The 27,738-nt window shown below is 44.6% G+C and overlaps 5 protein-coding genes and 1 long non-coding RNA gene across 11 annotated transcripts; 2 read left to right on the forward strand and 4 right to left on the reverse strand.

Moving 5' to 3' along the window:
• Positions 1 to 918: 918 nt before the first annotated feature.
• On the reverse strand, positions 919 to 2,162 carry LOC115252910 (sterile alpha motif domain-containing protein 15-like). Its single transcript, XM_029849208.1, has 3 exons — positions 2,076 to 2,162; positions 1,901 to 1,999; positions 919 to 1,135 (listed from the first exon to the last, which is right to left on the reverse strand). Exons 1-3 carry the CDS (start codon positions 2,145 to 2,147, stop codon positions 950 to 952), a joined length of 357 nt encoding a protein of 118 aa, XP_029705068.1. The 5' UTR covers positions 2,148 to 2,162; the 3' UTR covers positions 919 to 949.
• Positions 2,163 to 2,501: 339 nt separating this feature from the next.
• On the forward strand, positions 2,502 to 8,824 carry LOC101066279 (methylmalonate-semialdehyde dehydrogenase [acylating], mitochondrial-like). The gene is made up of 12 exons (XM_003971529.3): positions 2,502 to 2,659; positions 2,959 to 2,997; positions 3,394 to 3,468; positions 3,808 to 3,969; positions 4,063 to 4,141; positions 4,865 to 5,167; positions 5,439 to 5,560; positions 5,812 to 6,001; positions 6,125 to 6,306; positions 6,699 to 6,878; positions 7,871 to 7,969; positions 8,056 to 8,824. Exons 1-12 carry the CDS (start codon positions 2,624 to 2,626, stop codon positions 8,158 to 8,160), a joined length of 1,572 nt encoding a protein of 523 aa, XP_003971578.1. The 5' UTR covers positions 2,502 to 2,623; the 3' UTR covers positions 8,161 to 8,824.
• LOC115252911 (uncharacterized) lies at positions 3,332 to 4,154 on the reverse strand. 2 transcript variants are annotated; one of them, XR_003891194.1, is made up of 3 exons: positions 4,002 to 4,147; positions 3,786 to 3,941; positions 3,332 to 3,508 (listed from the first exon to the last, which is right to left on the reverse strand). It is a non-coding gene; the product is annotated as an uncharacterized lncRNA (long non-coding RNA). The 2 variants fall into 2 exon arrangements; XR_003891193.1 differs by having other exon boundaries at positions 3,333 to 3,508; positions 3,786 to 3,936; positions 4,002 to 4,154.
• A 382-nt stretch (positions 8,825 to 9,206) lies between the features above and the next one.
• Positions 9,207 to 15,398, forward strand: LOC101061741 (ectonucleoside triphosphate diphosphohydrolase 5-like). 2 transcript variants are annotated; one of them, XM_003971595.3, is made up of 14 exons: positions 9,207 to 9,299; positions 10,330 to 10,565; positions 10,901 to 10,980; positions 11,835 to 11,978; positions 12,362 to 12,437; positions 12,770 to 12,805; positions 12,972 to 13,060; positions 13,577 to 13,659; positions 13,753 to 13,814; positions 14,039 to 14,140; positions 14,489 to 14,632; positions 14,873 to 14,929; positions 15,076 to 15,191; positions 15,268 to 15,398. In XM_003971595.3, the coding sequence occupies exons 2-14, from the start codon at positions 10,337 to 10,339 to the stop codon at positions 15,349 to 15,351; spliced, it is 1,302 nt and encodes a 433-aa protein (XP_003971644.2). In that variant the 5' UTR covers positions 9,207 to 9,299; positions 10,330 to 10,336; the 3' UTR covers positions 15,352 to 15,398. The 2 variants fall into 2 exon arrangements, with proteins under 2 accessions (XP_003971644.2, XP_011610237.2); XM_011611935.2 differs by lacking the exons at positions 14,489 to 14,632; positions 14,873 to 14,929; positions 15,076 to 15,191; positions 15,268 to 15,398 and adding an exon at positions 14,260 to 14,431.
• znf410 (zinc finger protein 410) lies at positions 13,279 to 22,026 on the reverse strand. Of its 4 annotated transcripts, XR_003891191.1 has the most exons (14): positions 21,903 to 22,026; positions 21,474 to 21,560; positions 21,333 to 21,384; positions 21,119 to 21,251; positions 20,300 to 20,485; positions 19,850 to 20,071; positions 18,338 to 18,488; positions 17,967 to 18,148; positions 17,452 to 17,541; positions 17,174 to 17,293; positions 16,273 to 16,374; positions 15,905 to 16,085; positions 13,947 to 14,070; positions 13,279 to 13,868 (listed from the first exon to the last, which is right to left on the reverse strand). XR_003891191.1 is itself a non-coding variant. In XM_011611934.2 (12 exons), exons 3-12 carry the CDS (start codon positions 21,363 to 21,365, stop codon positions 15,985 to 15,987), a joined length of 1,284 nt encoding a protein of 427 aa, XP_011610236.1. In that variant the 5' UTR covers positions 21,366 to 21,384; positions 21,474 to 21,560; positions 21,903 to 22,026; the 3' UTR covers positions 15,621 to 15,984. The 4 variants fall into 4 exon arrangements, 2 of the variants coding, with proteins under 2 accessions (XP_011610236.1, XP_003971579.1); XR_003891192.1 differs by lacking the exon at positions 13,279 to 13,868 and having other exon boundaries at positions 13,939 to 14,070; XM_011611934.2 differs by lacking the exons at positions 13,279 to 13,868; positions 13,947 to 14,070 and having other exon boundaries at positions 15,621 to 16,049.
• A 303-nt stretch (positions 22,027 to 22,329) lies between these two features.
• cipcb (CLOCK-interacting pacemaker b) lies at positions 22,330 to 27,655 on the reverse strand. Its single transcript, XM_003971596.3, has 4 exons — positions 27,326 to 27,655; positions 26,451 to 26,616; positions 26,194 to 26,375; positions 22,330 to 25,441 (listed from the first exon to the last, which is right to left on the reverse strand). Exons 2-4 carry the CDS (start codon positions 26,557 to 26,559, stop codon positions 24,602 to 24,604), a joined length of 1,131 nt encoding a protein of 376 aa, XP_003971645.3. The 5' UTR covers positions 26,560 to 26,616; positions 27,326 to 27,655; the 3' UTR covers positions 22,330 to 24,601.
• Positions 27,656 to 27,738: the final 83 nt, after the last annotated feature.

Consider the following 27,738-nt stretch of genomic DNA (forward strand, 5'->3'; position numbering starts at 1 on the left):
AACAAAAACTGGCTTATAAATAAGGATTTGCAAAGAGAGGATAAGATCTTGAAATATTGGGGTTGGAAAGCAACACGCACCCCCTCCCCAGCACTCTAATAACTCTGTAGGTGTAAGAAAGGTGCATGAAAGGCGATTCAAAATATCCTTCGTGGGCTGGAGTAATTGTCCTTGAAATGAAAATTTCTTTACTTAATTTTTAAAAAAAATGACACAATTTCAATCACTTTACCACTCAAGCTTCATTTAATCCAAAAAATTTAAAATGCAATTCAATTCAATCTCTTAACAAGGCACAATCGATGATAGATGACTGGTCAGTGGTCAGGACATGGCAGGACAAGCCAAAATATCTCTGCAGGGACTCTTGCCTATAGGTTCCTGGTAAGAAAGTGTTGAGTTGGCAAAAACGGCGGCCTGGCTTCTCTTGGGTCTACTTGGCACCTGACCCATCACTTTCTGATGCAATGATCTCCAGACCTCATGTGCAGGCTGGCAAAATGGCCTTTAAATTCAGTAGCACAGAACTCTTGCAGACGCTGTGTTTTAATCCCCGGGAACAGTGACCACTTGGAGCCTCTTGTCACTTATCACAGGAGTTGATTATCTTCCACAGAATCACTCCAAGTTTTTCTCTTGATCCATGGCTCCAGTTTAATACATTTTTTTCAGCCTGGTGTTTTACTTATTCAGAAATGAAACAGCATTGGCAGCTTAATCTGTGTCACCGCACAGAGATTGGTCAATGATAATTTCTTTTTACAATGGGAAGGAAAAAAAATCTTGCATCTATTTGGTGGGACGTGTAAATGTCAGAGCCCACATGTGACCCACTCCATGAGTGTATCGTCAGAGTCATGGTGAGCTAACAGTAGGTGATATAAACCGACACTGACAAGTCTCTGGTTTCTTTTTTTCCCTCTCCACTCCTTCAGTGTTGTGATTCATGTCAGGCTCCCGCTCCGTGATGGATGCCATCCAGGGACTGCTGGTAGGTGAGGCGGTCTGCCCACTTACCTGTCCGACTCTTTTTCTCCAAGAACAGGGTCCGAGCGTCCTGCGGAGGGTCGGCAATGCTGTGATTCCACGGGGTGGCTGTGATTCCCAGTAACTTGCGCACGTGGGCGGAGATGACCTGCAGGTACACACAGCATTGCTCAATCTTTTGATTAAATGTGTTTGCTGCACTACCTGAAGATTTATCTAGAAAGATTCCAGCACAATGAGCGAAAGGGGCAAAATAAATGAGTTACGGGCTAAAGCATTATAAATCTTGACTAGACGTGCCACAGGCTACTGAGACAATCTCAAGACATGCGGTTTGATGCTAATGCAGTGAAGCAGAATAGGCTACATGCAGTCACTTTCAGCCAATTTAGTTCTGACCTCAGGGAGGGATTAAAGAAAAAAAGTCAGTTTGACTGTGAAAAGCATATATGGTGCAGTAATTTGAGCTGTTTTCTGGCAGTGATGCTGGGTTACAAGATAAAACCTTAATTGGAATCCATACTGTTGAAAGGAAGAGCATTCCAGTGCTAAATGGAATGTGCAATTGAGTTGGCACACAATCGACTGTCTGTGGGCAATTTAGACCGGTTTCAAAAATTCTTGGGAGGGCAGCAACAAAAAATTCTACTGTTAGTTGGTTTCTTTATAAGGAGTCCATTTCTAACTGGCTTTAACAAGCAGGACTTCATGCTGGGCCATTTGTGGTATGAGTCAAGTTGTTGATATTTAATTCAGTAAGATATACCAATGGGTAAGTTTTATTTTCGGTGCCATTTGAGCACTGCAGGTTTATTTGAACATTGTGCCTGAGCGTCATATCTCTGATGTGCAAATTAGATTCCAAAATAAAATCAACCTTTTGAAGGCTACGTTAACAAGTGTTTCTGGTTACCTTCATATCTTTAAAATCTGTGATTCCAAGTCTTGGCATATTGGAACAGTTAATATGAATGAGCTTTCTTCCATTGATGAGGTTGTCCGTGAAACATGCCTTAAAGACAAAAGACAAAACTAGATATAAATTCACTGTGTAACAGATTTATTTATTTAGGTTGTCGTTGACTTACAATGTATTTTGCAAATCCCAAAGACTCGATCCATTCTGCAACATCATGACAGCTCCACTGCAAGAACTCCATGTTGTCCGCGGAATGTTGCCATGACAACATGGCAAGCTTTTTCAAATCCAAAATAGAAGTATGGAAAACATTTATGTGTTGTTGTTTTTTTTTTTTACCTCAAGCCATTTTGCAAGTTCACTTCCTTTTATATTTACGTTTGATAAAGTGAGAAAAAGAGCCACTAAAGGATAACAGTTAATCCGATTCCTTTGCTTAGGGGTGTGTTGTGAACAGCGCACGGTGATTGGTTGTTCACGAGTTCGTCCCGCCCACATTCAATAGTCATGGAATTACGTCACAAGCTGCTTTTACTGATCAACAAATCATGTGCGCCAGTGCTCGGTGTTGAAATCCACAGCGTCGATGATTTGTAAATCACCACCGACCGCGCCGAGCCCCTTTTAACTGCTAGCTTAAGTTCTCTTACTGTTCCGGTTTGGCGTGGGACGGTTCAAGGGTTTTGGGGCAGGTAAAGAGAAACAGGGCTACCAACAATGGCAGCGCTTATCCGATCCGTTTTAATTAAAAAGGTAAACCAAACTTACTCCCAACTTCAAAGCAGCAGCAATAAACTTGTTTGGCGCGTGCTTTAACCAAGATAGCTAACATCCTGGGCTACTAGCTAACAAAGTCATGATCCAACGTGCACGTTGCACAAAATCCACACAGGCTTTTACGCGTATTACATGTATTGCGTCTTTTTTTTTCTAGTTCAGTAGTTTGAGAGGGTTTGCAACCATATAGCGCTTAATGCCACCCTCTTTCTCCAGGAGCTGAAAAGCAGATTTTATGTGCATTGATTTGTAAACGGCTGTTTTACTTCTTGCAGGTTGCGCACCAGCTGGGTCGCTGTTACTCCTCTTCAGTGGTGAGATTAGAAATCAACGACGAATACTTTTGGATATAAAGAGTAGATTTGTTTGGTTTTTAAAAATAGCTCCAAGGACAATGATACTAATTATCTTTGTGCCTCCTTATTCAGTTGCGCAATTAACATTATTCTTTCGCTTTAAGTAAGAAAATGGGAGAATTGTAATTAAAGTTTCATTACCTGTTACTGATATAAACTCTGCAAAACTGAGGGCTGAGCAGCCACATGAAGACTACTTAAAAGGGCTTTTAATGTGTCATTAAAGACAGACGTGCTTAATGTACAACATGCATGTTTTTCAGCAGTGATTAAAGATGGATCATAGTGACACACAGGATGAACATACATTAGGGAGTTAAAAAAGTTTAATCCCACATTCCTGCCATTTTTAAGCCCACCACCAAGCTCTTCATTGATGGCAAATTTGTGGAGTCCAGCACCTCCGAATGGCTCGACATTCACAACCCTGTAAGTATTCTGGAAGAGGCTACAGGGTCAGTCTGGGGGACTGTAGAAACAAAATGGGGAGAAATTACTTCTGTTATATCTTTGAAAAGAAACCGTTGACTTAACCAGTCCTGCTTTATATGAAGCAGCACTCAGTGAATGGCCTGTCAGCTATCAGCCTGCAAGGCCGGATGAATAACCGTGACTCACAAAAACAACCATCTGCTTTTATCACATAAAATATCAAAGCAGTAGAGGATGGAAAACAAACACTTGGTCATCAATATTAATAAATGATTGCAAAACCCCTTAATGATTTCCCTTTGCTCTTAGTCAACCTGTCTGTCTCCTGCTTCTCAGGCCACTAATGAGGTAGTGGGACGTGTTCCCAAAGCTACCCAGGAGGAGATGCTGGCAGCTGTGGACTCCTGCTCCAGAGCCTTCCACTCCTGGTCCGAGACCTCCATCCTCAGCAGGCAGCAGATCTTCCTGCGCTATCAGCAGCTCATCAAAGATAACATTGTAGAGAAATACTTCCTCCCTATTGTCTTTACCTTTAAATGTGCTTGAATGCTGAGATCTGTTCAGTAAATAACTTTCTTTTTCATATTTTAGAAAGAGCTAGCCAAAATGATAACCTTGGAGCAGGGAAAGACTCTTGCTGACGCAGAAGGCGATGTTTTTAGAGGACTCCGTAAGTAAAATTAGCTTACTTGTGTAAAAAATCTATTAAGCCTTTTATCTTTAATGTACCAACCCCAGCCTAAAAAGTGCAGCTTTTGCATTACTGCAGTACTGGCAATAATATGAAATAATTATCTTGTATAACTGACTTTAAAGATCAGTTTGTCTTTGTAATCGTGATTTATTGGTTTCTCATGAAAGTCCCTTTGTAAAAAGTGGCTTTTAAGGTTCAGCTGATGATATGTAAATTAGTTTTTAGCTTTACAAATGTAACAGAACATATTCGTCACATTCTGAGATGGCTTTTCAGAAATCTTCCTGGGTACGTTACCTGTTTACACTGTCCTTCTAAAGTTAATGAAAAAGGCACGATTGGATCATTTCACATTAGTACAGTTTGGCCTGCATCGTTGGCTCCCTGATGAGAAATGAATATTCATGCACACTTGCAAATAAACAAAAACTTGCTTTGGTTATTAAACAGCAGAGGAGCCAATTTGGTGATGGTCCCAGATCTTGAGTCATTCTGACTTTATCAGCTGAGTAACACATCGTATCTGCAGGTGTGCTGCCAACATTATAGAGAATCGTCTGCATTTACTCACTTAGAAAAGAAGTTGATCAACTGCTTTTATTGAGCAAAATATGCTTTAAGTAGAGATAATTAGCAGTCTAAGCTCGTTACTAGCTTGCTCCAGTATTCAGGCATGCATTCTTTATTATCTGTCCTCAGAGGTGGTTGAACATGCCTGCAGCATCACATCCCTCATGCTGGGGGAGACGTTACCTTCCATCACCAAGGACATGGACACCTACACCTACCGCCTGCCCATCGGGGTGTGTGCTGGCATTGCCCCTTTCAACTTCCCTGCCATGATTCCTCTCTGGATGTTCCCCATTGGTATGGTATGTGGCAACACCTACCTGATGAAGCCCTCCGAAAGGGTCCCAGGATGCACCATGCTCCTGGGCAAAATGCTCCAGGACGCCGGGGCTCCAGACGGCACTCTCAACATCATCCACGGACAACACGCAGGTGAACGTCAACATTCATTTAGATGGTTGTAAGAACCAATAAGTGGGGGGGTCCTAAGGTTGTTTTGGAGCACTTGTCATCTACCTCCCGGCTTTTCCGCGATGAGAAATTTCCATAATAAGTGCAGCCTTGATCTGTAAGTAATTCAGGAGCGCTCAAGGCAAGAGGAAGAATATGTGCGTTCAAAGATTTTGTATATTATTATTGTGTACCTTCGGGGGGCGGAAGGACTGAGGTGAAGATTTACATGACCGGTTTGTGTCTTCTTTAGCGGTGAACTTCATCTGTGACCACCCGGCCATCAAAGCCATCAGCTTTGTGGGCTCCAACTCGGCGGGGGAGTACATCTACGAGCGTGGGTCCAAGAACGGCAAGAGAGTGCAGTCCAATATGGTACGGCAGGACTTTAATGTGCCCGATCAAAACTTAAACCCCCCCCTAAATAGGATTCTTTATGTTGTGAATAAAATGAGCAAAATATTTCCTTTTGTTACCAAGGCAACAGCTGAGGACTACAGCGAGGCTGTCAGTCAGAGAGATGTGTAACATATGTGACTCACTGCGCTGGCTGTATTAAACATTTGTCCTACTGTGCTGCTGGTGAGACTCCCTACTGAGTTGTGTTCTACATTTTTCTACATTAGGGTGCCAAAAATCACGGTGTAGTGATGCCTGATGCCAACAAAGAGAACACCATCAACCAGCTAGTGGGTGCTGCCTTCGGAGCAGCTGGCCAGCGCTGCATGGCCCTCTCCACTGCTATTTTTGTCGGGGAGTCTCGCAATTGGCTCCCAGAGCTGGTGGAACGCTCCAGATCGCTGCGCGTGAACGCAGGTATCTGTGCCGATGCCAATTTGCATTTCAAACAGCGCTTGTCCTTATTATTTCACTTTTCTCACCTTTTTTTTTTCCTTTGCAAAATGCAAGAAAGAATTTTATGCATGTTCTGTGCTTAAGGTGATCAGCCAGGCGCAGATGTGGGACCCCTGATCTCTCCTCAAGCCAAAGAGAGAGTGGAGTGTTTGATTCAGTCTGGCGTGGAGGAAGGCGCCAAAGTGCTGCTGGATGGGAGGAATGTCAAAGTCAAGGGATATGAAAATGGAAACTTTGTTGGGCCAACTATCCTGAGCAAAGTTATGGTGAGATTTTTAGATAGTTTGAGATGCCCAATGTAATCTTTGTGTAATGGAAGGAAATCTTTTATCAATTAGATGCATTTCCTTGCTAGCTTAACACAAAAGCTTATAAATCCAAGCAAACATCACACTTTGCAGCATCAATATAGTGCACCTAAAGTCAATTTTCAACAAGCTTAAAGGTACATTTTCATTTCAAGAGGCCCGCTATAGATATTTTACAGTCAAAGTTGCACATTAAACCCGTCTAATTGTGTAGATTCCTCATTTTGTACTTGCCAAAGTCTCTTTCTCGTGGTCAATTTAAAATGGAAAGGAGCTGTTAAGCGTTACTAAATTATTTGAAACCCTGCTGGCAGATGGCGTCATATTAATTCTGCTCCTGTTTGTTTCAGCCAAACATGACTTGCTACAAAGAGGAGATCTTTGGACCGGTGCTCGTCGTCCTCGAGGCCGACAGTCTGGATGAAGCCATTTCCATCATCAACCAAAATCCCTATGGCAACGGCACAGCTATTTTTACCACTAATGGGGCCACAGCGCGCAAATACACACATGAGGTGGATGTTGGCCAGGTGAGGGGCTATTTTTAGAATGGTTTAATAACAGGATGATGTATAAAGAAGCCCAGATATTAACTGCAGCTGTTGTAATTAATTAGATTGGTTTGCTGTTTTTTTTTTTTTTTTTCCCTTCCCTGGTGAGATGTGAATGTATGTTCCCTCACTGTATGAAGCAAACAGAGCCCTTAATTTATGGGAAAATTGAATATTTTATTATTGTGGGTAGTTTCATTAAATCATAGGGAACATTTTAAAGCTTTAGACTTGATATAAGGTGATATGAATTGAGTAATATTTACATTTTTAGAGAAGTAAAAGCATGTTTCACCTGGGATGAAGTGGAATTGGTCCGATTTAATTATCAGACGCCGATGCTTTCATCAGTTTTAATAAACAGATTATTTCATTTTAGACAATTTTTTTTTTAAAGCTTAAATTTCTTTTTTTTTTTTTAATGCTTTTTTAAGCTCCATTGCTGTAGGTGGAACAAAATTGTCTGAAAATCTGTCATGACATCAACAGTCTGAAGGTTTTAATTATATCAGTCCATCAATATTGGATGCATCCATCATAAGAAAAAACGTAAGGAATCTAAAAATGAAAACGACCGCGTGGTTCTTCCAGCAATGTTGCCTTTGTTACTTTCAGTTCTCATGACTCCTTTTTTTGGTGAACTGATGATCCTCAATATCTTCTCAGCTTCTAAAGTTCTCATTGGCATTTACTTACTTTCACACGAAAGAAGGGGAACATCTGCATTCATTCCGCCAACAATGGGTATATGGAAAAGGTTAAATGTTGCCTTGGTGACAGCCTTCGTTTTCCTGGTTGATTTCACGCTTGGTGGTAGAGAAAATTGCACAGTAGCGGTCGGGTTGATTGAATCAAATCAAAATGTGGATTGTGGGGTTGTTTTTTTTTTCTGTGACCATTATGCAGTCGTCGTCATCATGTGCTGCTCTAAAAAGACAAAAATGAGAGGAAAATATCCTTCATGTGTGCAGATCGGCGTGAACGTGCCCATCCCCGTTCCCCTGCCCATGTTCTCTTTCACTGGCTCCAGAGGTTCGTTCAGGGGAGACACCAACTTCTATGGAAAACAGGTAAAACCGCATTTACACATCCACAAACGTCACAATTGTGAGCATCACTGCAGCTCAACTGAGGACTTGTCTCTTCTTGCCTCCAGGGCATCCAGTTTTACACTCAGATAAAGACCGTCACCTCGCAGTGGAAGGCCGAGGATGCCACCGTCACATCCCCAGCTGTTACTATGCCGACTATGGGGCGCTAAATGGATTGCACTTTCGGCAATATCTTCTCTGACCCCTCACATGCCTTAAGAAGAAAATGAAGATGGAAGATTAGTTACCCTCAGTGCTGCTGATTGTTTGGTAGTGGTTGTGAAACTATGATGGTGTTGGTGTAAATTCGCACAACAATGCAAGGTGCAGCTCATACAGAGTTCACCTGGGTTGATGCAATAATCGGTGCTAGTTTCTGTGGCGAAGTTAATTGATAAATGATCATTTTTGGCTATCGGGTTTCTTAAACCAGAGCATTTTGTTGATCATTTGTTTCACCTTTGATGGGCTTCCTCTTGTCATTCTGCTCCATTATCAGCACATTGTTGTAAAAACTGGTATGAACAGACTAGAGCGTAACTATTCACTCCTGTTAAAGCTAAAGTACTCCATCTTTTCCCATTTTTACCTTGAACGCGGTTGAATAACTGATAAGCAAATATAGTTTTGTGTCGCCATAATACATTTGTGCATGTAGCATTTTCAAATATGGTGGGTTTTCTAAAGTTGGTAAACTCTTTCATACTTGCAAGATCAGGTAAAATACCCGCATTGCTTCAACCCTCAGTTTTTTTGTGTTATGTGGGTACAGATTTGGTGTTAATGCTTGGTATAGAAACAGCTGTGAATAAAGATTCATTTGGCTCCATTAAACATTATGGGTTAATTTCCATCTTTGATAATGTAATGTCTATGTTGGTGTGTTGAACCATAAGATACTTTAGATTTATACAAATGAGCATAATTCAGTGGTGAACATAATGGATGGCTTTTATGCTCCTTGGTTAACATTTCTATTTAAATGTTATTTTACTTGAATTTGCAGAGACAACATTTTGTTTAAGTTTGAGCGATTGTAGATAGCTTTGTAATTAAATTATAGAAATAATATATAGCACAATGATGAAATTAAAGCACATGAGAAAAAAAATGTACGTAAACACTAAAGCGGACATATTCTGCTTCGTTTTGTAAACGCCTCATCGTCTTTATTTAACATAAAAATCAAGTTGGCGGAAGTTAGTTCATCTTTGGCGGAAGTGAGTTTATTTTGACGGAAGTGAGTTTATTTTGACGGAAGCTGTCTCCCACCACGTTTCTGCTCTAGTAAGAGCTGACTGCCATTATGGTAAGCTCAAGTAGTTTTTGTTCTTAAGTTAATGACAGGTTTTCGGTTTGGTGAACAAAAAACACCAGAAAAGATCACTGAATCGTTGATGCTTTTCTAATGTACACCTGTGTTGGTTAGCATTTTCCTTTACATTCTAAGCTAGCTGTCGCCAATGGAAATTATGTTTGTGCTTTCATGAGACCTGAACAAACGTTTTGAGGGAAAACGTAATAAAGCCAATACTTGGCGCTCATTTTAAAAATAGGCATTTCAAATTTTCCCTAAACACGAAAAATGACATGTTTTCCTATTGAGATTTAACAAGTATTCAAAAGTGAACCAGAATAGTCTTTATTTCAAACCCCCAATTTAAATCAGCTTAAAAGGCAACATTTCTCCACAAATGTGTGCTGTAGGAATATCAAACCTGTTTTCAGTCAAACTTAATAACGCCCGAGGCAGTTTATTCACCTTTCTTCTACAGCATATATAAGATAAATGAATTGCCAGCCAGCAAAGTGAGACCTGCTCAGTTTTCACCATTTAGCTTAAATATATAGCAGACATCCGTTAATCAATGAGACTTCTTGGTTGTTTCCAGTCAGTCAATTTACAATAAATTTAGACAGATGTTAAAACCTACAGCACTTTAAAAAATATACCATTATTCAACATTGTTATGAATTATCATCATGTGATCCTTCTTGTGTATCTTTTGGTGATAAATATTGTTTGAACTTTACTCAACATTTACATTGTCGGATCAAACTCTCTTACAGTGTGACAGGATGAAATTGTAATGTCTGCACACCGTGGCTGTTGACTCAGCAGGCAGAGAGGTTGATTTTGGGATGTGTGTCTGGTTGGTTGGCAAGTCTGAGGGTGTGTTCAAATAAGTGAACCACCCCAGAAGCGTCTGCTGGTTGACATGCTACAACACAACCTGTTGTTAATCAGCACAGTCTGCGCTGCTTTTTCCCCCCTTCACCATTTCTTAATTATTTAATAGCATCATTAGAAGATTTGCTTTCCTTTTAATCTTCCCCAGACTGAAGATGAAGCTGTCAGACTGGACTCCTCTTCTCCTGGTTCTGCACACTGTTGCAGGCTTCAGCCAGGCCCAGGTTATCAACTCTCTCCTGGATCTGTCCAGCAGCTCCAGGACCGTCCTCCCCAGCCTCAGCCGTCCGGCGAACTACAGCCACATCTTCTATGCGGTGATGTTCGATGCGGGCAGCACGGGGACGCGCATCCACGTCTTCACCTTCATCCACACCGACTCGGGTAAGGCCTCAGCAGAGCTCTGCATCGTCTTAAATCACGTGCTCCTCCTGCTACAATGTCAGGACCTGCGATTGACTTATTTCCGCCGCAAATCGCTGAGTAATAATCTGCAATCCCAGTTCTGTCGGGACATATTTCTGCTTGAGTGTGCATTTGTTACACTTGACTGCATTAACTTTTAAAGTAATAATCCTATTTAGTCAGATTCAAGTCAACAGGCCTCATTTTAACCATGCAGATGTATTCCACGTATGTATGCTAAGACGATTTAGGCATCTTAAATCCCTTAACGGCGACGGCTTGTTTGATGTGGGCGGATTTTCTGTTTTTTTTAGAGGAGCTGCCAGTTTTGGACAATGAGATGTTCTATTCCACGAAGCCTGGTTTGTCGGCTTACGTCGACATCCCTGAAATGGTGAGTTCATTGTCGGGCCTGATCGATTCCATTGAGCGCGTCACGCTTGGAAAACCTCGGCAGGAGTCTCCCCGCGCGTTTAATGTCATTGAAGATTACAGTAGACAGGAGGGATAAATGTGCCCACAGTTCACCTGCAGTTCATTACCATGCACGTTCATGAATTGCATCCTGAGAAAGGTTAAAAGTAAAGGTCACCTATATGTAGCTAAGAAAGTAGAAACTCTGGCAGGCAATGTAAATTAGGAATATAAATTACCTCCCATCTATTGCATAATAGAACTTATAAAAACCTACTTGCACAATGGTACATCAATCAAATGCTCTTTTTCTGATATTTATTGTGGTGATGCAATCAGCTGTAACTGTTCTGCTATACAAAAAGAAAACCAGCCCACACTTGACAAGGTTGACAAGCAAAGAAATGAGAGACGTGAGCATGAATCAGATGACAGATTTGTTTATATTTAACAGCACGGAGACCCATTGAAAAGAGTTTTCATTTTCACGCATCTGCTGCACACGGGTTTATTGATATTTACACACTCGATTCCTGGGAATCATAAATAAAACAACAGTGGAGACGTCAGGCAGCCCGGTGATGAAAAAGCATTTCCAGTGGCTTTTTAACTAATATGATTTCCAGCTCAAATCACACAGAATTATAAATATAGATGCAAATCTGCCTGTTTATCCAGTATCCAGTGAGCACAAACACACCTACAGGTACACAGACGTACATCACACCAACACAGGTGTTTCAATCGTTCAGTCCTCATCAAGCTGGACTTTTGGTTGTGTGTTTGCGTGTGTATGATCCTCCCAGCTCACACTGCAGTTGTGTGTTTTCAAAGGCAGCACAGACGGTGAGGACGATGCTGAAGGTGGCCAAGAACGCCGTCCCCCGTCTGGAGTGGAAGAGGACGCCGGTGCTGCTCAGAGCCACAGCGGGGCTCCGGCTGCTGCCGGCAGGAAAAGCCCAGGCTCTCCTCGACCAGGTAAAACACCGGAACGAGGAAGATTAGATTTTCCCACTGGGAGCTCTGGGAGTTGTTAGATGAGACGTTGTCTGGCACTTTCAAAGTGATGCCAGTCCTCTCATCCAGGCGGGGACATTTTCAGACCTGCAGCGGGTGGCAGAGTGGTGTGAACTTAGTTGGGAAAGGTCTAGTAGAGGGGATTAGATCCTAATGGATGGCCCCAGGGCATCTTGGAAAATACAGTAAGTGATACTTCATTAAGCCCCCGAGGGAATTAATTAATCCCTTTGATTTGCGGGCCCCCCGGATGAGCCACCATTACAGTAGATCACATTAACGCCATTGCTCTGCAGCTTCTTTCACTTCTCTCTCTCTTGTCCCTGCTTCTTTTGCTCCCACAGGTACAACACGTGTTTGATGAGTCTCCGTTTTTTGTCCCAGACAACAGCGTCAGCATAATGAACGGCACAAAGGAAGGTAACGTCTGCCCGCCGTTTTCACCCCTATGACGATCAAATTTGCCGATTCCGTGGCGGGTTCGCTCCGCAGATCCTCTCGTCCTCTCTTCACCTTTTAGTATTTCTTTTTCTTTGACAGGCAAACATAGAGGCTGTATTTACATCATGCATGTAATCATGCACCACACCTACCTTTTTAGAATTGTGGCCTGCGTGTTTACACGTGTTCATGGATGTCAGCCTGTATAATTTTAGTGAAAAGCCGATGTCAGCTTTTCTGAGATGATCCTCTGAAATGACTGTTCACTTTTCCTTGTTGTGCGTCTGTCTTTCCTAATCCTCTAAATGTAGGCATCCTGGCCTGGATAACCATGAACTTTCTGACAGGTGAGCGCTGCACACACTCAATATTCTGTATTTTCTAGGCTTTGCCAGCATTCATTTGGATTAGACTCAGGCTTTATGTAACTTCTGTGCATAAATAGGATTTTAGTTCTAAAATGAGGGTGTCTCTTTGTTGTGGCTGCTGGATTAAAGTAGAAAATCTTTTTAGGTCACCTGAGGAAGGAAACCAAGAGCACAGTTGGAATCTTGGATCTGGGAGGAGGATCCACACAGATAACATTCCTGCCAAAACTGAAGGTTCGTTGGAGTGTTCAGATATTTCGGGACCAATTAAGATCTTCACCAAGTGCTAAAATTAACTCGTGTTGCAAGGAGAAAAAAAATGTTGAACCACTTTTTTTTTTTTGCTGCTGTAAAAATCTGTTTGCAGTTTATGTTCTGCTGGGAAAAACATTCAAGCAGGAGCGACCGTCTCCAACTGTTCATCGAAGGCATGAAATATTAAAGTCACTGGCCGCTTATGAAACTTTTTATTTCATATTGATGCTCTCAGAACAATAAACGAGACCAATAGTGAGAAAATTGGCTGATTCCGAGCCGCCGTCTCTGCACGTCTGAGTGGCCGCCGCAGAATCTGTTTACATTCACTCAGAAACACTTTTGCAGACAGAAACTGTTGTTCTTAAAGGCCATTTTTCCTTTTGAGGATTCTCATACGCTCAGTGCCGTCGACGGAGAGACTGAAGCGAGCTGGTGACGCAGCATCGATGATTCTGATGCTTGACTAACAATGGCCTTCATGTCCCACTGTAGAAAACCATTGAAGATGTTCCCGGAGCAGATTACATTGCCAGGTTTGACGCCCTCAACAGGACATTTGAATTATATAGTCACAGGTAAAAATATATATGTGTATATTTTAGTTGCATCAAATCTCTTCCGGTGACTTGTTTAATATGTTTATTTTAAAATGTTTTGGCTTCCTGCAGTTATCTTGGAAACGGGCAGATGGTAGCTCGACTGGCCGTGCTGGGAGCTCTGGATGCTGAAGGTACCGTGCACGAGGGCAGCGTGCAACTTTGCTGTCTGCTTAATTGTGCATTTCCTAAGCGGAGACACAACCACAAGTCAGATGGCGCCGCGTTGTTAAAAGATGCTGCGTAAAGTGAAAGATGTTTGTTACAGGAAGTTGTGTCGGTGGGTTCCTGAGTTAGATCAGAGTGATCGAGGGTGAAGCTGTGCAGGGTTCAATCACGCCTGTGTCCCTCACGGCAGGTTTGGAGTGGCGAGTGTTCAGGAGTTCCTGCCTGCCAAAGAAATTCAGGGGTGAATGGAGCTTCGGGGGCCTGACCTATCAAGTGAGCGGTGACCCCGATGGTAAAGAAAAAGGATTTATTCTTAACGACTCTGCTGGAATAGTTTAAACCTAATTTAATGCACATATCGGCTCCAGCAAAGGTCAAACGTCTCTGATCCAATTGTTTAATTTTAAACAGATGCGACCCTGAAAACATCTCTTTCGTTGTGTAAAGAAACGCTGCACCCTCTAAGAGCACAGAAACCAGCCACCTCTGTATTGTTGATTTCTTGGAATGTAAATACCAAAGTTCACCTCTGCGAGCGCGAAAAGCGCTCATTAAAATATTGAATTATGCATCGTTTCATTATGTTGTTCACAGCATCACAAGAAGCATAATTTATACCACTCTTTTTTCCCCCCTCCAGGTTATACTGGATATAAGACTTGTTATCAGGAAGTACTGAAGGCGGTGAAGGGGATTATTCACCAGCCGTTTGAGCTGGAAGACAACACCGTTTTCTACGCATTCTCCTATTACTATGATGTAGCAGTGGATGCCGGCCTTATCGGTTAGTACACACACCTCTTACGTAATTACAGCCCCAGCTGGGGGTTATTACCCATTCCACTGTCAGAGGGGGGGGGGGTGACTCATCTGCACCTGTCTCAGTGGATTTGGCTGAGCTATAGGTCTGCAGTTGTTTGGGAAATTGCCACCTGGGCCACCGGGTGTTGTTAGCGGTTAGCGTACGGTGCTGCCACGACTGACGTAGCACCTTAAAGATGACGAGCATGACTCTGTTTTATAGGTGATGTCCATGGAGGGAGGCTGCAGGTCAGGGACTTTAAGAAGAAAGCTAAAGAGGGTGAGATGGAGGAGAAATCACTGCACTCCAGACGCAGAGTGCATCTTAGCAGCTGCTAATAAAACCTGCCCACCAACTCTCAGCAGAACAAAGCAGACGTGATTATCACATCGCACCCTCACCAGACCCTCTTTCTCCCGCTGTAGCGTGCAGTAAGACCACCAAGCGCCCGCCCGCCTTTCCTTTTCTGTGCATGGACATGACCTACATCACTTGTCTGCTCAAGGATGGCTTTGGCTTCAAGGAGAGCACGGTGCTACAGGTACGGCCGTTTCAGCTCTGCAGATGAATACGTGTCAGACTATAGCATTATAATATTGTTTTTTTCCTCCATCTAGTTGAGCAAGAAGGTGAACAACGTGGAGTCGAGCTGGGCTTTAGGTGCCATATTGGACCATTTTTACAACCTGAATATCCGCTGAGGTGAAAGTAGCGACTGCTCACAACAATAAATAACAACCTTATCTAATGTCCAGATCCACATTTTTCCTTAAGCAGAGATTTTTTTTTTCCGGGGGGTAATTATTAAAGCAGTTTGTGTTTAAAATTATAAAGATGTAAATGAGGAGAAACACTCTGAATATGCAGATTGGGCCTCGACGATCTTGATAGATTCAAAGTCTGCTTGTTTTCCTGGTTGTGCTGAGGACCAGTGTAAACATGCAGCACTGTGATGACAGCACGTTAGCAGTTTTTAATGTCAAGTGTTTAGTTGATAACGGGGTATTACACGTGTCTGGTACATGGCAAATAAACACTCCTCGTGTCATTTGACTCTCGTTTACAAAGATGCCACACAACAGTGCTGTTTATGTATTATATTTTCAGAAACCTGTCTCGGTGCCTCTACGAGAGTTTGTTTTAAAAGCAGGATGAGATTTTGTAAAAACAGTCTCAGCGTTCTTAAAATAAAACCATTGCTGTTCTTTAAATACAAATATCTACAGGGAAGAAAGAGTTGGTGTATTTAATTACAAATCTGATCATCTGTCCACTGAACGATCAGCGTAGCTCCGTGGAAACGGGCCGTTGGTGACGTTTATCGTGACGACCGTCTACAGCAGAGCCACCACATCTTCTCCGTATCCGTGGCCTTCGGTCGTCATGGTCACCAGCTCGTCTGGTTGAGAGAGAACGACCACTGAGTCTGCAGCGCCTGGAGGGAGACGTGAATTTTAACCAAAAACACGCCTGGTCGTAACAACAGGAAGTCCAGAGCCTGATTGCTGTTTACTGTTTCGTCTCCAAATGAGCGCTAACATCAGAGACACTAACGGTGTAGTTATGGCTCATTAAAATGGGAGCCGACGGCAGCATAAGTGCCCGGTATGTGCAAACACTACCTGGTGATCTCAGCATGGCATGGTGAAGGTCCATGGGCTCCACCGCTGTCGTCATGTTTTCACCGTCGGCCTCCAGCAGGCTGCTCTGTGTCAGCGCCTCTCCTGTCGGTGCCCAAACACACACAACTTTATCCAGGAGCTACGGAGATTACATCCTTATTAGCCTGTTTTCTATTCCAACACAGTAACTGCATCTGGGGTAAATAACAAACGAACCCTGTGACATGAAGCAGCATCTTCCTGTTACAAAAGACCAGCATCTTTGGGGAGACTGACCTCAATAAATATGTTTATAATTAGAGCAGCGGCGGCGTTTCCTCTGTGGTGATTCAGCTGCAAACCCCACTGACAACGTGACGGGGGGGAGGGGATGTCTGTCTGCTCTCATTTTTGCCCCCACAGAGAAAGGACTCATTTGGTGGACTTCGCACCATCGGGCCATATGTCGGAATGCAAATTGCTCAGTGAGTAGTGGAGCTGAAATGGATGCTGACAGGAGAAGCAGAAATGCATTTCCCACAGCGGAATTTACTCATCCGCTGCTCCTCCTCTGAGATGTGGGTAAAAAGGTCCGCAGATGTGACTGAATAATTGTGTCACTCTAATTTGGCGATCACGTGCCTCTTCAGCGACTCGGACCTCAACCCAAAGTGCCCGGGAGGCTCCTTTCTGCAACCCAAATGTGCTGTTTCGGCTTTTTCACACATACGTGCAGAAAGGCAGCCCGGAGTGCAACAGCATCAGCGATAATGGAGCATGTTAATTATACAGAAAATGTTCCTGAAAGTTACTTAAAGCGGCGCCATCGCTGCACGCATTTTAAAATGTATGGGCGCTCCAAGCTACATAATCCCAGGATTAACATATCCGCCGAGCGCAGCGAGTGTGTGATAAGAAGCACCTGTTTCTTTGCTGTCGCTAGCGAGCCCCTCCTCGCCATGTCTCTTCCTCATGTGGACGTTCCTGCTGCCTGACTGGGAGAACGTCTTCCCGCAGATTCCGCAGTGATGAGGCTTCTCACCTGGGAGGTGCACGTCAGCGATGCAGAGTAACTGAGCACATTGACTCAAAGCATGCTGATAAACTAGCAACAGCAGCACACCGCCGCTTAAAACAAAACAAAAAAGAAAAGAAAAACAGGCGCTGGGCTCAGAAAAACAGCTGTAAACTCTCACTCACCAGAATGTACGAGCATATGTTTCCGTAGACTGGAATACTCGGCGAAGGATCGCCCACAACCATCTGCTTCACACAAGAAGGGCTTCTCTCCTGGAAGCAGACACCCACCATCGACTCACTGAACCTCAATAAACAAAGACTCAGAGAAGAAAGCTCATTATTGCAGAAGGTTGAAAGTGATTTCGGCGGCATAAGTGCCGCTGATAGTGAAGACTGACCTACTTTGATGCACTACAATGAGGAACTCAGTATTTCACCCTTTAAAAAGTGGGTTTGAGACACACGAATGGGGTATAAACTATAGTAGGGCGCTTCGGCTCCGCAGACAGGCCAACAAGCTCTTAAAGACACGCTAAATAAATTATAACCGCTGCAATCTATTGCAACGGTGAAATGGACGAGCCAGCGCTGCTGAGTCGTCACGTCTGCAGCCCCTTCTGCACCGAGGAAGCACTAAAACCAGCAGAGCCAAAATGGCTCCTAGTCTGCTATCGCTTCCAGCGGCTTTTACGTACCCGTGTGCGTCCGTTGGTGATTTTTCAAGTTTCCGGCGGTGGTGAACCTTTTGCCACAGTTCTTCTCCTTGCAGATGAACGGCTTGTCGCCGTTGTGCGTGCGCATGTGAACCTGGAGCCTCTGCAGCACGTAGAAGCTCTTCCCGCAGCCCTCGGCGCCGCACCTGAACATCCGGTCGTTCCTTGGAGACGAGAGAACCCAACAAGGAAAAGTTGGCGTCTGCTGGATTGATGTATAGAGACTTCAAGCAGGACATTCACAGATGTCAGAGGCCAAAGCTCTTGTGTAGGTGTGAAAGGTAACACAATGTCAATCATCGGAGGCGGAAAGGTGTCCGACGCGGTTGCCGTGCGTGCGAGCGAGCGGGTACCTGTGCGTCTTGAGGTGATACTTGAGATGAGCCGGCCAGGTGAACGTCCTGCAGCAGCCCTCAAACGAGCAGCGCAGGATCTGCTTGGGGAGCGGGCGGCCGCTCTGAGGCGCCCGGTCTCCATCTCCGGTCGGGTTATGTGTGTGATCACCTAGGCAACCAGAGAAGGAAAAGTGAGACAGGTTGTGCAGAAAACAATTACACGAGTGGCAGAGAGCCACCCTCCGGAGTCTGGGCCGCGCACGGGATAAACATCGCGTCTCCGCTGAGACCTGCAGCTCAACTACAGAAAACACCCCGAAGCTCGCGGCGGTCGCCTCCCCTTTACACGCGCTCGGACTTCCTTCGAAATCCCTTAAACAGGGCCAATTTAGCGTGAGGCTCGCCAGCAGTAATGCACCTTTAGCTGATGGCCCACCGCTGAAAGAAAGTAATCTAATGCAAGCTGGTGGGAGGTCAAGCTATTACACAGGATCAGATAATGGAGTTTTATTCCCACAGTGAGAGCCAGTCTGCTGCAAACATTTTATTTAATGGTTATTTCAAGCCCTCTGCTGCTGACCTATCAGCTGGAAAACATTAATGTTTATTACAGTACGTGCAAAACATTTTATCTCATTTTTGTCCGGCTCCAGAGTGAGCCTTTTACCTCTGATCATTAGAATAGTTTATCCAATTACAACTGTCCTGAGGTGAAGAATTAATGAAGAAATTCAAAAGGTCATAGTGCGCAACCAGGAAATGAATTATTGCGAGGGAAAAATTGTGCATTTCCTTTGGCTCAAGTCGCTAAAAAGGCTCCATCATTTTCCCCGAATGCTAAATCTCCCCTTTTCTGTTTGTGAACCAGGAAATCTGTGTTTTGAGGAAGCGAGGGCTCGTCCATCGAGTCGGCCTTTAAGGTGAACTTCCTGAACAAACTCCAGAAATGAAAGCCGGCGCTCCCTCATCCCCTTTTCTCACCAAGACCTCTGGCTGCAATTCAGAAGTTCAAAGATCAGAGATGCTGCTGGAAGCCACGGCTCCTTCCATGCGTGTCACGGGTATCGAGCGGCCTGTGGAGAGAAGCGGGCTGCGACGCCAGACGCACTGCGGTAGAGCAGCGGCGGTCGGGGATTTCAGATGGACGCGTTGCGATAAAGTGAGTGGGGAAAAAAAGATGAAAGTACTCATTTTGACCAGGCGAGCTATGAGGTAAGAGGTGGTTTTAACCAGTAAAGAAGCCGGGATAGCATTCCCAGTCACGGCTCTCATCCGGGTCCAGGCCTGTTCTGTCTGCCTCTCCTCCGTGTTGCACATCAAACTCCATTTGCTGACTCGACTGAAGTCTTATCGACAGATCCCAGATTCACTTTGATGGAGAGATTATGATGCGGCGAGATCAAGATGGATTCAGTCAGTGCCGATTAAAAGCACCTTTTCATCTAATCGCTGCCTTCGTTCTTCATTTCCGCCCCTGATATCAGGTGCTCACAGATCAGCCGATGCCATCTCAGAAATGTGCTGCTTTACCGTTACTGACGCTGGCAGCTCTGGCGTCCTGACTGGCTTTGGCGTCTCTGGCGAGCTGCGCCCGTGTGGCGGCGATGAGGCTGTCGTGAGCCAGCTCCTGTACCCGCAGGTACCAGGGGGCGCTGCCATCTATCCCGTAGTCCCCCGAAGACACCCCCTCATCGTCGTCTTCTCCGGCGCCGTCTGTGGCGAAGATGAGCGACTCCGACGAGGCAGTGATGCCTGAGAGGCAAGAAAAGAACAGGGCAGGACAGAAATCAATATAAAAGTTTTCACATTACAGCCTGAGACGATGCACTCAGAAAAGAACAGCACAGCACAGAAAAAGGAGTATTTTGGGGTGTTAATATTGGTCTTCACACCATCACAAAAATCATTTCATTCGTTCAGACGAAACCCAGTCATGGAGGAGAGCAGTACTGAAAAGCTGCTTTATTTTATCCTCTTTACCTTTGGCGAGGTTCAGAAGGACGTAGGAAGCGCTGTCTGACTGCTGCAGGTCATGCAGGATGGGCGAGGGGCTGGCTGTGACCCGCGGAGGGGCGTGCGTCTGGACCACTAACGGGCTACGTTCTGACAGACCACCGAAGTCTGAGAGGGAGTGAGAATTCTCAGGCTCATGACTCAGGCCTCCATCTGAGTGTGAAAAACTGAGTGTGAGTTTTCGTCTTGAGTCAGCACTGCGAGGAATCAGGAGATGGGCTGTAGTGCTCTGCAGGGGCAGCGCACGGTCCACCCGTACACGTTCTTCCACCATCCCTAGATGGTCCATTTACATTTCAGATTAAAAACACCCCATAAGAGTCTAATATGTGGAAAAACAACAATTACAGTATAATTATAAAACTTTAAAAGTTGCATAATGGACCTCCAAAGCTGCACTACAGGGCAGCAAGTGGGTGTGCTGCTGCCTGGTGCATAAATAAGAGCAGATAAGCATTATAGTTACACAGTGACAACAATGTCTCTTCAGACTGATACTGAAATAGAGGAGCGATGAGGCGTTTGGTCATGTATTAGCACCTACAGGAACACAGCGTGTTTCCTTCACCCACGCTGTGCACTCTCACTCCAATCTGGGCCATCACTAACATTGGAGTGTCTGCTGTGATGAATGTTGCATCTGCTGCTTATACGTTAAAGAAAAACTTGGTAAAAATCGCGGTTTTTATCTGCCTTTTCTGGATCGTGCGCTCAAAATGGGAGCTATAATGCCTACTTACACACAATCGGATAAAAACCGAGATGGCGTTTTACACCGATGCTGACCTGTGAGCTCCAGCGGGCTGCACAGCGAGCTGTCTGCTGGCGTCAGCAGAGGCAGGCAGGAGTGTTTGCAATCAGAGTCCTCCAGACCCTGCACCAACGGGATGGATGCGTTCTGTACAAACTGCACCAGCAGCTGAAAAGAATTAACATTGTAATGCAACAAGGGGCTGGCAATGAGATCCTTTATTTGTTCCTTGCAGTGGAAACATATTACCTCTGGCTTGGAGTCAAGCTCATCAGAAAGCATGGGTCACCCTTTGCAGAACCTGTAGAACAGCATAGTGATGGTCTTCAGTGTACAAAAGGTACCCAAATGTCACTGGACTCGTTTTAATCAATTCAATAAAACATTTACCTTGATTATGACCTGCTAAATCTGGGATTTTCTGTCCGTCATAGGGTGTAGTTTGTCATCTTTTGGTCAAAACCGTCACACAATCTACTGTAAAACGAGAGAAAACGTCTTAATATACAAACCTTCCATCTTTGCTAGTCAGATGTTAAACTTGTGTTAATTGAAGACCGGGAGAACAACATACACGGTCATAATAACTAATTGTAGCTAAAACAACAAGGCTGAATCAGTATATTATTGTTTTCTTAGGGAACAGATGTAAAGAAAGCTGCGTTGTTAACTTAGCTAGCAAGGTAGCAGTTCATTAACTAGCTACCGGTGCTAACAGACAGATAGTAGCTTCGCGATGACAAAGCCTGGTCTCTACCTAACCCTGCATATATAGCCATTTCCACACCTTACCTCTAAATATTAAACTAATAGATTTACCTGGCATCTTTTGAAAATACAAACCACCGCAAAATAAAGAAAAATTGTCCCAAAACAGAGTAGCAGGTAATCTCTACGGAGTCTCTGAGGGAACAAACGCGGAGCACTTCCGTATATGGCGGCATTATGCAACGTATATGTCGCCATCTAGCGGAGGGAAATGGAATCGAGCGTTAGCCCATCTGGACGGAGCGCTCAATCGAGTTAAAAAAAAATTGGAAACGTTTAGGAGTGTGCTTTTTATAATCTACAGTAATTTCCAACATAACTTGAATTATCCAGAGCTGTTATCCAGAGCACAAGACTTTTGAGTATTTGCAAACGGTTTATGGTCCAAGAAACCTAAACTTTAGGTAAATAATCTAAAAAGAAAAAGAAAATCTATAAATAAATGGAGCACATTAGGTCATCAGTCAAATGAGACTAATTTTCTTTGGAATGACATTTATTAGACCAGTCTTTCACATAAATGTACAAAAAAAGGCCTTGAAGACACACATGAGCTTTTTCCCTCATTTTATTTATTTTTCCAAATCAAATCAATTTTTCATTGATTTGTCTTTCAGAAATATCAGGATTTATTACAGAGCCCCTGTTTAGGTACAAAGGACATGAGAGTTCACTATGGCAAGTTTTGATGGCATTTACAATGACAAAAAGCATTCCACTATTCAATCACTGCTGCTGGTGCGCCAAAGAGAAATTGCAATTAAATACACAAAAATTTCAGAATATTCACAAAAAAATGGAGACCGAAATGCAGAGACAAGAGCTGCCAACACACGATAAACCCAGATGACTTGAGTTCCTTAAACAAAAATTTGCGGTCGGGAAACACAATCGCGATCACACGATCGCTAAAAATCACTTAAACAAACATGAAAGTGGCATCAGAAACAAAGATTTAATAAATTAACCTATTATCCAACCACAGCTGGGTGGATCGGTGTAAACAGGCCAGAATTCTGATTACTGTGAGCCGATGATTGAAAAAAAACAAAAAAACAAGCAAAAACTCTGCTCCTGCTGCCAGCCAGTTTAATAAAGCAATTTTACAGCATCCAGATGTAAACATCTGTATTTAACTGCTCTGTTGGTATTTGTTTTAAGGCAAAAAAAAGATAATCCAGTGTCTTAATAAGGCCTTCATTAAGGACACTAGAGATATAAAAATGGCTACTCTATTACAGTGTTAACAGCACAAATGCCATTTTTCTGCCCACGCAAACTGACGTCCTAAAGACATCGGACGCCAACAGCTGCGTCACCTGGCAGATCTTAAATCATCACTATGGCCTCTGAAAAACATGCATCTTTAAAACACAAACACAGCTTTATCACAAATACACAACCCTCGCGTGTAACCTTTATTGTACACGAGCTAAGACGTAGATAAACGGATCCCTTATCAAAGACGTTCCTCAGGAGCAACTATGCTTTTATTTAATTTTCTCTTATAGCACAGATTAATGCAGATCTGGAGAACGAGGGTAGCTGGAGGTGTGCTTATATTACAGGTTGAAAAAAAAAATGCGCCTCAAAAATGAGCTACGATAGCTGCCGTTGAATTTTGCTTCAGGTCAATTTCTAGTGCAAATGCAACACCCTCGGTGTGGATACTAAGGCCATGATTCAAAAACACATCCAAACTACTGATAATGCTTAACAAGTTCTTACCAAAAATGCTGAAAAAAAGGCAGCAAAATAAATTATTTCCCTAAACTGATAACCGCAATGTTACAAAAAGTCCAAAAGGAGAAGTCACACGCGAGTCGGCATTGAAAATGCTTGAATTTGCAGGAAGCGCTAATTATGCTTGGATGTTAGCGTCTAATTGTCAGTTTGGTTTTCCGCTGCCGCGTTTACAGCTGCCATCAACACGACGGGAACGCCGACGGCCTGAGCCAAATCTTTCCCATCCAGTCCTGCGAGGCAGCAGCCGAGGAGCCGCCTTGGAGCTTTTCCTTATGCCCCTCGCCAACGCTGATATCAGGGTGACGCCTGAAACAGGATGCAGGAGAAATACTAAAGACAAGGAATGCTAAAGGAACTGGCACCTTAGGATGAGTCAACTACTGAGTCCTCCTTCGTTTCAGATGAAATCAACACTGTGGACCACTCGACACGTCAAACAAGTGTGTTCTGGCCTTCTATTGTGCTTTGAATACAGAAAATATCTCACTAATCAAACATCTTTTTATAAATTCTTGATGATTTGTGGGTTTTTTAAGCATCTATAAAGATGGAATATTGTGTATTCCCCCAGCCTTGTCAGATTCCTGACGCACCATTGGTGCGGCCGCTTTTAAGCTCGCAGAAGTATCTGGACGCTATCGTGGTAAAAACCTATCAACCTCCAACTGACTGGAGCGTCTCCTCCAGCAGGTGCAGAACATATGTGCACGTTGCTCATTACTGGTGGTCAGCAGACCACCTGCTCTCATCAGGATATGTGCAATTTCTAAATAGAAGAGGCAACAGAAAGTCTTCGTCTGCACCGAGTTCTTGGAGGCGATGGTGCGTCGGGGCCCGAAAGCAGCCGGCAGCCAAAATGTAGGTCACAGCAGCGTCTGCGTGAGGCGGTCTGGGTGTGGGTGTGTTCTGTGGAGCACGTTATTTATGCTCCATCTGTCTCTCCAACCCCCACCCTGGTGGGTCTTCCCCCGTCTGGGTGTAAAGGATTACCCCCTGGCCCTGGTCTAGCTCTTATCCGTCTTGGAGAGGGCCTGAGCAGCCCTCTCCCCACCTTCTTCCTGGAGACGGGCCTGCAGCTTGATGCAGATGCTGGCGTCGCCGCTGTACAGAGCCTGAAGGAAGAGGTCGGTGTGCTCCTTCAGCTGCTCCAGGTCAGTCTGGGTGCGGCGGTTCTGCCTGTGGAGCTCTTTGGTTCGGAGAGCGATGTCTAACAGGCCGGACTTGCTCAGGATATTGTACGTGTTGCAGAAGCGCTTCCTCTTTATGTCAGCGCTGCTCTCGCTGGGATCAGGTGGCACCTGTGTGTCCTCCTGGGCGTCCCCCCAGGGGACAGGGAGGCTCTTGGCGACAGAGGTGGGGGGCGACGCCGAGGAGCTGATCAACTGTGCCTGGCTGACGGGTGATGAAGGCTTCTCTCTGACAGAGGCGCTGCCGCTGTCGGCTTCAGCTGGGTGGGGACTCGACGGAACAGCAGGAGCGGAGGGGCTGAGGCTGCTGGCACTGCCGCTACCTTTCTGCTGCTTGTCTCTCTGGCAGGACGGACTGCTGCCCTTCTCTGACCCAGAGGAAGAGGAGGAGGTGGAAGAGGACGAGGACGCGGTTCCTCTCCCCGAGGAGCTGGAGCCATCCCCGGGGTGTGGAGCGATCTTAGGATAGGACTTCAGGATCGGAAGGTAATTTTTGGGCCGCCTGTGTCTGGACGAGACCTCTTTGGAGGCCGAGGAAGCTCGACGAGACACTACAGGCTGGAGAAAGACCACCTGAGGCTGCTGGACCACAGGCTGGACCACCTCCACGGTGGGGCTGAACCCCCAGGGTTTGAGGGCAGGAGGATTGTCCCCAGGCTGCAGAAAAAAATAAGAAATTTTGGGTTGTTTTTTTTTTTAAAAATCATGCTTTTAAATCATTTGACATCAGACACAAGAATTGCCTCTTTTCTGATGATCAGCTGCCAGTGAGAGCTTCAGCGTGACCCAGAAAATGCGCAGGCGTGCGCGACTAATCATCAGGGCTGGTGGTGATGGAGCCCCACAGACCACTTAATGTCACATGCACCCACCGTAGACACACGTGCGTCATAAACCTCATAGTCATCAATAAAAATATTCCATTCTAATCGGATTACGACCTCCTCTTCACCTCTCCAGGGAATCAGAGATCAGCAAACAACACATGATATAAATAAGTAATTTAGAAGTCATTGAGATTAAAGCAAATTATTTACAGGTTCCAGCTCCTTAAATGCCAGTCGGCCTATTTATACTTTAGCTTTTTGACACTTTCTAGCCTCAAGAGTAGTGAATTTACCTCTGAGGTAATCACCAAAGTAAATAAAGGGCTTGTAGCTTGTAAAAGAGGCACAAGTGACTTCAGGCTTTTCCTGCTGCAGGATTGCTGCTAGTCAGCAAATTCTCTCTGCTATGTCAGAGGTCAAAGGTCATCTTTTTAGGTGGGAGCAGCAAAACATTCTTGACGTGAAAGATTCCAATGCAAAAACCCAAAATAAAATTGGGGGATATCTTTTCCTTGTAGGACCTCCGTCCACAGTTAGACGTCTGCTACAGAATAAAGGTATTGCTGGGCACCGTCCACGTACCTGTTTGAGGAGGACGTTGTTCATTATGATCATGGGGGACATGTTGGAGTAGGAGCCCCCCACCACAGTGAGCTGAGACGGCTGGCCAGAACTTGAAGCCTGCAGACCTTGCTTGACAGATGGGCGGGGCGAGTCCTCAGCGTCGGTGGTGTCCATCGTGCTCATATGCTCCGAGCTGGCATCTAGAAAAGAAATTTGGCCGTTAAATGACGGGTTTCTGCATTAGAACTCTTAAATGCTACTGGATCCTTCCAAACCTGAAAATCCTGAGTCTCTCTCTGATTCCACTTGAGAGCCCCCGGACTTCATGATCCGTGGTCTGCTCACTGTCCTTGAATGACTCTCGGCTTTTCTCTTGGTGCTCATCTCGTCTCGTCTCCTGCTGGACAGACACTGTCCTTCCTCTCAGAGCAAACCAAGGGGCTGGTCATTAAATGAAAAAACGTTGCAACATTACAGACATTGTAACCACTCACCGCCCCTTTCACCACTCTGTACACAAGGATGCAGTTGCTTCTAAAACCCAGGCAAAGTGCTCAGTCTAGACTGAGCACTTTGCCTGGGTTTTCAGTCTAGACGGGTTTTTGCAGCTAGCTTTAGGTGCTATGTGTCAAAACAGAAGCTAGCTAGTGGACTCGCCCCTCTAAGAGCAGATAAGGGATTTTCACATTCATACAGAAAGAAAAATACTTAATACAACTGACAATTGTTTAGACAAGGTGATCTTGGACAAAGCGGGTCCTAATCGCTGCTGTAAACTTAAGTTTTACACGCATATTTAGCCACATCCGTCGCTTCGAGCTAAATATTCAGGTGCCGGGATAAGCTGCACTATTGTCCAAAAACAACTCACGTCAGACATTCTGCATATGAAATCAATAATATTAAACAATGAAAAACACATATTTCAGACATCACCTGGCAATAAATGATGCTAGATGATATGAAGTTATCTTAAACTATCAGGAAGACCTAGAGAGGCAATTTGGATTTTGATGATCTCAGTGTTTTTAAATGCCAATAACGAAATGAGCAACTGAACCTTCATGAATGAATAACTTGGCATTAAACTTCGCTGACGTTAACTTGACAACAGAAACAGAAACAGAAAAACCAAATCTTTTCAACTTACTTCGAGCTGGGCGGTGATCCGACGACGCTGCGGAGCTGCAGGACTCGACTACGCAGCTGTATCGGGGCTGCTCGTATGAACTGGTCCAAAGCGTGTGCCTACAACTACATTCCGAGAACTCGATGTTCCACGATACAATACACGAGACTCGCTGCCCCTCCCTTGGTGGCTCGGTCACATAGGAAAGGAAGTTGCCAGTAACCGTCGGCCGCCGCTGTTTGTCTGTTCCCACCGTCCGATAACGCGCAACATTAGCTGGGGGACCGAGGGGTGCTCACCGGTCTACCTACGACGCCAAATAAAACAGGCAAAGGACAGGATATTCGTTACAGACACCCTACCATGTTTGGTAGTCGGGGCGTGGCTTTGGCCAGAGGAGCGTAGACGTCACGGTCCGCGCACAAAAGGCCGGC

Source organism: Takifugu rubripes, chromosome 16 (assembly GCF_901000725.2).
Source record: "Takifugu rubripes chromosome 16, fTakRub1.2, whole genome shotgun sequence".
In the NCBI taxonomy this organism is placed as follows: Eukaryota; Metazoa; Chordata; class Actinopteri; order Tetraodontiformes; family Tetraodontidae; genus Takifugu; species Takifugu rubripes.

What these genes read in the sequence shown, in the direction of transcription:
- LOC115252910 (XM_029849208.1), bottom strand. Translation starts at nt 2,147, where the DNA reads ATGGAGTTCTTGCAGTGGAGCTGTCATGATGTTGCAGAATGGATCGAG. An exon ending in TGGGATTTGCAAAATACATT is followed by an intron (nt 2,000 to 2,075) that starts GTAAGTCAACGA and finishes TTTGTCTTTAAG; the next exon opens with GCATGTTTCACGGACAACCT. An exon ending in CAGATTTTAAAGATATGAAG is followed by an intron (nt 1,136 to 1,900) that starts GTAACCAGAAAC and finishes GTGTACCTGCAG; the next exon opens with GTCATCTCCGCCCACGTGCG.
- LOC101066279 (XM_003971529.3), top strand. Translation starts at nt 2,624, where the DNA reads ATGGCAGCGCTTATCCGATCCGTTTTAATTAAAAAG. An exon ending in CATCCACGGACAACACGCAG is followed by an intron (nt 5,168 to 5,438) that starts GTGAACGTCAAC and finishes TGTCTTCTTTAG; the next exon opens with CGGTGAACTTCATCTGTGAC. An exon ending in AGAGAGTGCAGTCCAATATG is followed by an intron (nt 5,561 to 5,811) that starts GTACGGCAGGAC and finishes TTTCTACATTAG; the next exon opens with GGTGCCAAAAATCACGGTGT.
- LOC101061741 (XM_003971595.3), top strand. Translation starts at nt 10,337, where the DNA reads ATGAAGCTGTCAGACTGGACTCCTCTTCTCCTGGTTCTGCACACTGTT. An exon ending in AATGAACGGCACAAAGGAAG is followed by an intron (nt 12,438 to 12,769) that starts GTAACGTCTGCC and finishes CTCTAAATGTAG; the next exon opens with GCATCCTGGCCTGGATAACC. An exon ending in GGGAGCTCTGGATGCTGAAG is followed by an intron (nt 13,815 to 14,038) that starts GTACCGTGCACG and finishes CCCTCACGGCAG; the next exon opens with GTTTGGAGTGGCGAGTGTTC.
- znf410 (XM_003971530.3), bottom strand. Translation starts at nt 21,365, where the DNA reads ATGCTTTCTGATGAGCTTGACTCCAAGCCAGAG. An exon ending in CAGCCCGCTGGAGCTCACAG is followed by an intron (nt 20,486 to 21,118) that starts GTCAGCATCGGT and finishes TTTCACACTCAG; the next exon opens with ATGGAGGCCTGAGTCATGAG. An exon ending in CCTTCTGAACCTCGCCAAAG is followed by an intron (nt 20,072 to 20,299) that starts GTAAAGAGGATA and finishes CTTGCCTCTCAG; the next exon opens with GCATCACTGCCTCGTCGGAG.
- cipcb (XM_003971596.3), bottom strand. Translation starts at nt 26,559, where the DNA reads ATGAGCACCAAGAGAAAAGCCGAGAGTCATTCAAGGACAGTGAGCAGA. An exon ending in GAGAGACTCAGGATTTTCAG is followed by an intron (nt 26,376 to 26,450) that starts GTTTGGAAGGAT and finishes TTTCTTTTCTAG; the next exon opens with ATGCCAGCTCGGAGCATATG. An exon ending in ACAACGTCCTCCTCAAACAG is followed by an intron (nt 25,442 to 26,193) that starts GTACGTGGACGG and finishes TTTTTTCTGCAG; the next exon opens with CCTGGGGACAATCCTCCTGC.